At 33.6% G+C, this 9618-nt stretch overlaps 2 protein-coding genes across 2 annotated transcripts; one reads left to right on the top strand and one right to left on the bottom strand.

Moving 5' to 3' along the window:
- The first annotated feature begins 399 nt into the window (after positions 1 to 399).
- Positions 400 to 1344, top strand: LOC105306214 (olfactory receptor 51A4-like). Its single transcript, XM_011381124.1, has one exon. The coding sequence runs from the start codon at positions 400 to 402 to the stop codon at positions 1342 to 1344; it is 945 nt and encodes a 314-aa protein (XP_011379426.1).
- Positions 1345 to 6381: 5037 nt separating this feature from the next.
- Positions 6382 to 7341, bottom strand: LOC105306215 (olfactory receptor 51G2-like). Its single transcript, XM_011381125.1, has one exon. It carries the CDS (start codon positions 7339 to 7341, stop codon positions 6382 to 6384), a length of 960 nt encoding a protein of 319 aa, XP_011379427.1.
- Between the last annotated feature and the right edge of the window lie 2277 nt (positions 7342 to 9618).

Below are 9618 nucleotides of genomic sequence, written 5' to 3' on the forward strand. Positions count from 1 at the left end.
AGTTTCAGCTATGATAATTAAAAATAAAAGAAGATGCAAACATAATTAAATAAATTAAGAAATAGAAAGATTTCTGAGAATGAAAATTTTCTATGTGTAGGGATGAAAAGCAAAATTATGTCCTTAATTTTCATTGTCACTTGATCAATAGCGTGTTCTAGGACAAAGGAACTCTAGTAGTTCTAATATTTTAATAGCGGTTATTTGTCTCCCTAACATCAAGTGGTTATTTAGATAATTTGGAAACATTCTTATGATAAATTCCTTGATGAAAAGATACTTAGGATTAGTACTGTCTGGAAGAGTTACATGCATTATGTCCTCCTGTCTTAAAATCTGTTTTTCTTTCAATAGGAACATTTAGAAGCTCATCTGGGCTGGATCTCATGAAATATATCTATGGAGTTTATAAACAGTAGCTGGTTCCAGCCACCCACTCTTCTTCTAACAGGCATTCCTGGACTGGAGGCTGTAGAAATATGGATCTCTATCCCACTGTGTGTCATGTATATAATTGCCATTCTAGGGAACTGCACCATCCTCTTTGTTATCAAAACCATCTCCAGTCTTCATGAGCCTCAGTATATCTTCCTGTCTATGCTGGCAGCCACGGATGTGGGTCTGTCTTTATCAACTCTACCTACAGTACTCAATGTCTTCCTCCTGAATAACAGAGAGATTGAGTTTCACTCCTGCCTAACACAGATGTTCTTTATCCATACCTTCTCCTTCATGGAGTCAGCCATCCTGCTGGCCATGGCCTTTGATCGATTTGTAGCTATTCGCAACCCACTGCACTACACTGTGATCTTAACTCCTCCTCGGGTTATAGAGATAGGGCTTGCAGCCATGATTAGGGGTGTGGTGTTGGTGGCACCCCTGCCAATTCTGCTCAAGCGATTGCCCTTCTGTAAGAATGTTATTCTATCTCATTGTTACTGCTACCACCCTGATATTATGAAGCTGGCCTGTGGCCCTATCAGAGTCAACATCATCTATGGATTGTCCCTTGTCCTCTGCATTTTTGGAGTTGACTCTGTGTTCATTGTTATTTCATATATCCTGATTTTTAAAACGGTCCTGGGTATTGCCTCAGAAGATGGTCAGCTCAAGGCACTTAATACTTGTGTTTCTCACATTTTCACTGTCTGCATCTTTTATGTGCCACTCATTGTGCTAGCTTTAATTCATAGGTTTGGTACATTCACATCTCCTCTTCTCCATGTTACCATGGCCAATCTCTTCCTTTTCTTGACTCCTGTCCTTAACCCCTTGGTTTACAGTTTAAAAACTAAACAGATAAGGTCTGCAGTCCACAAGATATTCAAGGGTAGGCAAAACTAGCCCAAGTAATCAAGTATGGCCTTAGTGAAAAAGATGCCTTAATTCTCTCGTCATCTTTTACCTGTCTGCTTCCTTCTGGGAACTATGTCATTTCGCGGCATGATTTTATGAGAGTTAAGGTATTTTTTTCTTGTCTGCCAAGAAAATGGTGGTATTTTGGTTATTGTCTTGATCCAATTTCATCATCCGCAGAATTGCATGAGAGATCTTACTGAAATAATTTTTGTCTCTCTTCTATTTAAATATTTAAATAGTTAAGTGTTTTACAATTAATTATATGATAAAGGCCAAGTTATTAACATGTTTTATAAAGCTTTACATTTTCTTATGCTTGCCCTTTCCTTCAGCTTCAGCTCCAACTACACAGTGCCACTTCTCAAACTAGATGATTCAACATATTTTTACATATGTATACCAGCCTTCACATGACTTAGGCTTTTACCAATTGCTTGGCTTCAAATGCAATACTATTCTTAAACAAAACTTCCTCTATTATTAATGTTTTTGACATTTTAGTAGAATTGGCATTTCTTTTTTCCCTCAATATATCCCATAAAAATTTTTATTATAATACAACACAATTTTACTTACATCTTCACATTTATCTTTTTCAGTTAATGAAGGATTGTTGTGGGGAGTCACTGTGCTGTTTTATCCTAAATCTATGGTTTATACCTTATTTAGTGACACAGTAAATTCTAATTCTTTTCTGTAATAAATCAATTAATGTATATAGGCATAGATAATTGACTTGACAATCACAATTCTTATTACCTGCTAACATAATTATTGTTTAATGACTCTTCTTTTCTAAATTAGGGACTATGTCTGTTGTCTTTGCTATTACATCTTTATTACTTTATGGAATATCTGTAATATTGTATACAATAAATACATTTTTAAGTATAAATAAATAAGTTAATAAATATGTCACCTAAGAGATTGATAATACATTGCACTTGTAAAAGTGTAATTATTTCACATTAAAATGTAACTATAAAACAAGTGAGGGATATCTTTAAAATATTTGATTCTAGAAAGGAAGAAAAAATTGAGTGATTGATGTCTACCTTAAACTCTGAACTTTAATTCATTACCCAAACTAACGTTTCTTAAACCAAAAGAGGTTTTAGTAGTTACATGTTAAAGGAAAGGAGACAGTTAAAAGATACTAGGTGAATTGTTAATATCTCCCTAATCAAAAATGATTAGATTCAGGATTAAAAACTACCACATTTTATACATAAGAATACAGAAATTCTGATAAATCTAACAGTTTTTTAGCTTATATAAAATTTAAAGATATGAACATATAGGTGCCATTTAACCACATTTATTTAATTATTTATAATATTTTAACCTAATTTTTATTCACGTCCACTTACATTAGACGCACTATGAATTCTCTGATTCCAGCAAACATTTGTCTTATTCAAAGATATATTATTTTGATTATTAATCTGTACATGAATGAAGTATATATTTTTACTTTTATTCAGATATTTATTCCTCATTGACCTCCCCATGTAATGTCATTTCATGATGTGGTAAAGATTAACATTTTGGCAATAGTCTTCTGAATTCTCAGGTTTTGCAGGCATTAAGTATAAAGTAGAGGTAAGAGCATGATGCCCGAAAAATATGATAAGTGTAGAACCAGGACTTAAACTCACATCTGCACGCCTCCAAACACCATGTTCTCAACTCCAGTTTATACTTAATGCCTGTAACACCTGAGAATTCAGAAGACTATTGCCAAAATGTTAATCTTTACTACATCGTGAAATGAGATTATGTGCGGAAATCAATGAGAAATAAACGTATTTTTATTTTGTTTTCTATTTTAAAGAATTACCTGAAATATTCAAATAGTAATGATGTAGAGTTGAGGCAGTTAACAGTCATTTTCTGGAAAGCAAAAATAAAATCAAGATTAGCCAACACAAGAAAAAAAATGATCTGGTTCTTATGAATTTCTATTTATCTATTCAAAGAATCATTCACTAACATAAGTGAAATACTGATAATTAGGAGAGACCTATAGGTTTCTTTTAGTGTTCATTAGACACTAGAAATCGAAAGTCATTCATGTTAAGAAAGTTGATCGTTCTGTTGAAAGATGGTCTATCAATCAATAGATGAATGGATAAACAAATTGTAGTACATACACACAATGGAATATTATTCAGCCATAAAAATGCAGTACTGATTCATGCTACAACATGGGCAAGCCTCAGAAACATTATGCTAAGTGAAAGACACTAGAAACAAAATGTCATATATTTTATGATTTCATTTATATGTCATATTCAGAACTGGTAAATGCATAGAAACATAAAATAGATTGAGGATTGTATAAGATTTTATTGTAGAGGGATGAATACATCCTGAAACTAGATAGAAGTAATGATTATACAACACTGTAAACGTACAGAATGACATTAAAGTGTACACTTACTTTTAAATGGTTAATTTTATGTATGTGAATTTCACATTAATCAAAAGGAAAAAAGAAAAAAAGAAATGTTTCCTAGACCAAATCAGATTGACATGTTAATGGCCAATGAGAGTCAAGATAAAAGTGTTCATATTAAAAAAAATGGGAAAAAATAATTCTAGACATGAAATGATAATGTAGAATTTGGCTTCTTAAACACACTAGATAAGATAATTCTGGGAGGCAGAGATTTCTCAATGGTTACCATGTGTCACCACATAGCTCACTCTTCTTTCTATTAAAGGTATAAGGCCAGCTGAGCAACTATCAATTAATTATTGATAAATAATTATATTATTAAATTAATTATTATTAAATACTAACTGACAAATTATTTATCAATAATTTACTTTTTTTTATCGTGGGACAAGAACCAAGTCACACTCAGGTTTCCTTTCTCTCATAAATTCTTGAGTTGTTTTGTGTTCTAAAGTTTAGAATTTCTCTCTTTCTGTTCATGCAGTGTTATTTCTCTGACCCATTGCACAGATAGCATATGTACCTGAAAATAGCTAAGATGATATGTCAGCCTTTGGTACAAAAGGATTAATTTGTCCTATTGTCTGATGAAACTTATACCAGTGTTAGAGAGGTATATAGTAACATCTGTGAAAGTGAGGCTCCAGGTACCTCTGTCCCAGGACACCAAATCTATATTTCCTTAGCACAGCAAGGCCAGATCTTCTCTAATTGATAGCCAAGCAATATACTTTGAGAATACATTTTGGAATACAAATGAGAATTCACTTCTTCACTTCTCCAGAGAATACAGAGATCAGTCTCATGATTTGAAGAGGGAGTACGAATTGCCCAGTGGGTGCTCAGGTACATACTCTAAGGATAAACTCAGAGGACACCAGAGACCTACTATGGAGAGAGAGAATGGACACATGAAAAGAAACAACTGTGTATTCCAAACTTCCTGAAAATATGAGAGTCCCTTCCAGTTTTAAATATTACCAGGAAATGTATTTCTAAAGCTTCTTGCACCTTCAAGTTATATTTATGGTTTTCATACCTAGAATTCATACCACTTAACCTATGAGACATATTTCAATCCAAATAGTCCTACAAATATTTTCTATATGAGAATCTCCCATATATAGGACTCAAATATGATTAAAAATAAGATATTTATATTGTTATGCAGACATTCTGTATTTGGGGGGGAATTTAAAGCATTGTAGAAGGACATATTCCAAATAAAAGACAAGAGGTTTTATTTTCATATTTTTTATTTAAATCTGTTTATATTTTATGATTGTTTTTCTGAAACCATTCCAAGCTAAACTTCATTTAACATAACAATTTAGGGACAAATTAAAGCACAAATATAACAAAGTGTATTTATCTAAAATTGTCCATATATGTAATGTATACTTGATTTCCTCTGGTATATTAAATTGGATTTCACATCTAGTTAAAGATAAGATGTACTGATTAAACTAAAATCGAGGCTCTGCATCTTCTCTTGTATGTATTCAGGGAACATAATAACCCAGGCTTTCTATGCCTTAATGTCCCCATCAGTGAAAACGAGTTCATAATAGTATCTATGTTTTAAGAATGTTGAAAGGAGAAATGTAGTAATTTACATAATGTGTTTACCACAATTTCTGGCATATAGCAAATGCTCAATAAATATTAACTATTATGCTACAAACCAAAAATATAGTAGAGTACCAGGGCAAAGCCAGGATTTAAAGATAAATACAAAAGATTAAAGTCTTCTGTCACTCAGATGGTGGTATCAAAAGTAGGCAGAGAATAATATAGTTGTTCTTCAGTTCAAAGACATATTGAGAGTTCCCTTTTAAAATATTTTTTCATAATATGTGTATATTTGCAAATGTGCAAAAGAGTTCAGACTAGGTTTACCCATTTTATAATTGTGAATATCAGATATATTTGTCAGTTCAGTATTGCCATTGCAGATCAGGGACAGACATCAAATTTTTATGTACACTAATGATGCCTCTAAATTAATACTCACAGAGTAGAGCCAGACATTATTATTCTACCCATTTTAAATCAAGTTATGTGAACATGAACTCATGAATCACTAATTTATTGATTTAATAGTCATGTATAACCTTTTTTCATTTTTCACCTTTTGTCTTTTGTTCCTTACAGTTTCCCTAATGCCTTAACCTAACATGGGCAATCCACAACCAGGTGACATCTTGATCTCTATAAAATCAGCCCCTCATTGATCTTTTATAGCCCAGAGTCAGATTCAGTTTAGCAGTGGAAGCAATGTGATTTCTATTAACCTCATACACCAAAAACACTGAGCTCGAGTTGGATATTTATCACCATTTCTCCTTATCACTACCAAACAATCATCATCCATGATCAGAGTTATGATGATTTATTTAAGCATTCTGTCTTTTTTCCCTCCTTAGTTAGATTACATACTTACTTCCTGAGGCAAAGACCTGAGTATTTTTATTTTTGAATTTATGATGCCTATCATACTTTTTGACACATAAATGCTAAATAGATTTTAATCAGTTATTCCTTCTGATATAGATGAGATATCATTCTCCAGCAATGACATGTTGCACCCAAAATCGCTTGTGCAAGGCAGCCTGGATCTGACGAGATTTGAGACTGTAGACCAGAGGGTTGAGCAGTGGCGTCATGAAGAGGTAGGCATTACTCATGGTGGTATATAGAATTGGTGAAGTATCCTGGGTATAACGATGCAGCACTGCCAAGCTGATGAGGGGCAAGTAGAACACAATTACTGTGCATAGGTGGCAGGCACAGGTATGCAGTGATCTCCAGTTTCTGTCTTGAGTCTTCTTAAGCTTCATAATAGTGCCCAAGATCTTCATGTATGAAGCTAGGATAAAGACAGCATCCAATGAAAATGTGAAGAGTACAAAAATCAATCCATAGGCACTGCTGAAAGTGACATCCCCACAGGCCAGGTTCAGTATATCCTGGTAGTAGCAGTAAGAGTGTGAGAGGATATTGGTCCCACAGAAAGAAGAGTTCCTGAGGAAAAAAGGTAGAGGAGCCAGCAGAGTAGCACCTCGTATAAGGATAGCTCCACTAAAGCAGGCAACAGTATAGTGGTTCATAATCCTGGTGTAGTTTAGTGGAACACAGATAGCTACCAAGCGGTCAAATGCCATGGCCACCAGGACTCCTGATTCTACTAAGGAGAGGGTGTGGATGAAGAACATTTGGGCTAGGCAGGCATTCAGGCCAATGAGGCGGACATCAAGCCAGAAGATACCCAAGACAGTAGGCATTGTAGACAATGAAAGGCCTAGGTCAGTAAGGGCAAGCATGGCCAGAAAATAAAACTGAGGTTCATGAAGATTCCGTTCTGCTCTAACTAAGAAAAGCAGAAGAGCATTACCCACAAGGGCTACAAGATACAGGAGACATAAGGGGATGGATATCCATATATGTGCAGCCTCCAGGCCAGGGATACCAATGAAAGAAAAGGTGGGCCAGTTCGAGGCAGTGTTATTAAAAGCCAGCATGTAGGTCTGACTGTAGTCCAGGATGCTTGCAGACCTACAAAAGAGAAATCACGTGTCAGTAAAGGCGAAAACTAAATTTTAAGTAAACAGATTGTTAATACACAGAATCATAAAATTTATATTTGTAAATTCATCATTGTTTCTTTTGATATGTGGATGGCAACCAACCACATGAAAAGATGCTCAACATCATTATTTATTAAGTAAATGTAAATGAGAAATACAATAAGATACCACTTGAATGACTAGAATTAAAAAGACTAAAAATCCCATGTGTTGGTGAGGATGTGGAACAACTGGAACTCTCATATAAGATGAATGTAATGTAAATGGTTATGGCCTTTTAAAAAAAACCAGCTTGACATTTTTTCATAAAGTCACACATGCCCTTATTATAGAGTCAGCATTACCCAGCAATCTCACTCTTAAGAATTTGCTCAAGACAAATAAAAACACATGTCCACACAAAGACTTGTACATAGTCACAGCAGCTTTATTTGTGATAGCAAACAACTGGAAAGAAACCAAATATACATCCACTACTAAATGCATAAATAAACTGTGGCAGATCCATGAAATTTAAGTTAAAAAGGAATACATTGCTGATAGATGCAACAGGATGAATGGATCAGTCATGCTATGTAAAAGAAGGCAAATACAAAAGAGCAATTTTTTTTTATATAAAATTCTAGAAAAGATGAAGTCATAGTGATAGTTGATCAATTTTCAGAGGTGAATGGGAGTGTGAAGAGATTGTCTACATACAGCAAGAAGTGACTTCTTAAGAAATGAAAATGTTTCATACCCTGGCCAATGTAATGACTACCTGACTTCATACATTTTTTTAAAACTCATCAAATTTTACTGTTAAAATTGGTGAATTTTACTGCATATGTTATACCTCAATATAACTGACCAAAAAACTATAATTCATCAAAATGTATCTCTTCAGTATATCTTCCCTAAATCTTCTTTCAACTCATTCACAAAGGAAACGTCACTGTGGTTTGTAAAATAACTTGCCTCCCATGACCAGAAATCAGTGTATCTGGGATGAGTCCCAGGCTATTTTATTTTACATATTCACTTATTTGACTTTGATCTAAATGGTCCACATAGCATATTGAAAAAATTTCAGAAAGCTCTATGTGCTCTCCAACATTTTTGTCAAAATTGTCTTTTCATTTTTCCCCCTATTTCAAAGAAATCTAAATTCCTACATGTATCTTTTTCCTTAGAAATATAAAGCTCCCTTTGGACAAAAAGCATACTTTCTGTATTTCTCATTGGTTTACTTCTTTGCTCCTTCTCTTCTCTTCTGATTCTTATACAATTTTTGGGCAAATTGAAGCCTCAAGGCTTCAGTTAATTCCTAAATTCCATATTTGATAAGATACTCGTTATAAATATATATTCAACTGACCTATAGGCATCTCTACACAGATGTTTCACAGGGAATTCAACTATATACCCTAAACATAAGACTTAAATTAACCCTTCCCAATCCTTATAACTTTTTGCTTGTGTTTTCTTTAGAAATATTACTAATAAGGCAGATGTGTTTTTAATGTCTGTTAATTTTACCATTGATAGTGAAATTATGAAGAGCAAAGGGTCAAGAACCAGAGTGCCTGGATTCAAATTTGGCCCTCTTCTTACTAGCAGTTTATCTCTAGTTAAATAAGTTATCTCTTGGTGCCTACATCTTTATTGGAAAATGAGAATGTTAGTAACTACTTTCCCTAGGTTTCTAATAAAAAATATTAAGAATAATGCTTCACTACATAAAATGATGTTTAACTAGAGGCTATTCTTATTAAATCTCACCATTATTCTTCATCTTAATCATTGTTTCTTTAAAACAGACTCTAACAATTTCTTTTCTGAAAACTCTACCTCAAGAATTTCTCCATAAATCCATTGTTCATATATTTTTCATATTGATTTTATAAAATTTCAATATTACTGTATTACGTTCTTTTAAATATTTCCCCATAAACGACAAATAAACTTAGCTTCCTTTGCTTATTATGATGCACAAGACTTTTATGATCTGGACACCATATTTCTCTAAGCTCATCACTAATACTAAATGACCTCCCTCTGCTCTACATTTTGTTACAGTAATCTTGAAGATACCTGGAACTTTATCCTTATTTATTATCATTTTATGTCTTTATAGCTTTGCTCAAGCCAAGCCCTCTGACTCGATCATTTGACCTTCCCTCTTCTTACATACCTAATGAATTTCTCTTCAGTCTTAAAAATCAATCTCAG

This window comes from Pteropus vampyrus, unplaced genomic scaffold (assembly GCF_000151845.1).
Source record: "Pteropus vampyrus isolate Shadow unplaced genomic scaffold, Pvam_2.0 Scaffold431, whole genome shotgun sequence".
Classification (NCBI taxonomy): Eukaryota; Metazoa; Chordata; class Mammalia; order Chiroptera; family Pteropodidae; genus Pteropus; species Pteropus vampyrus.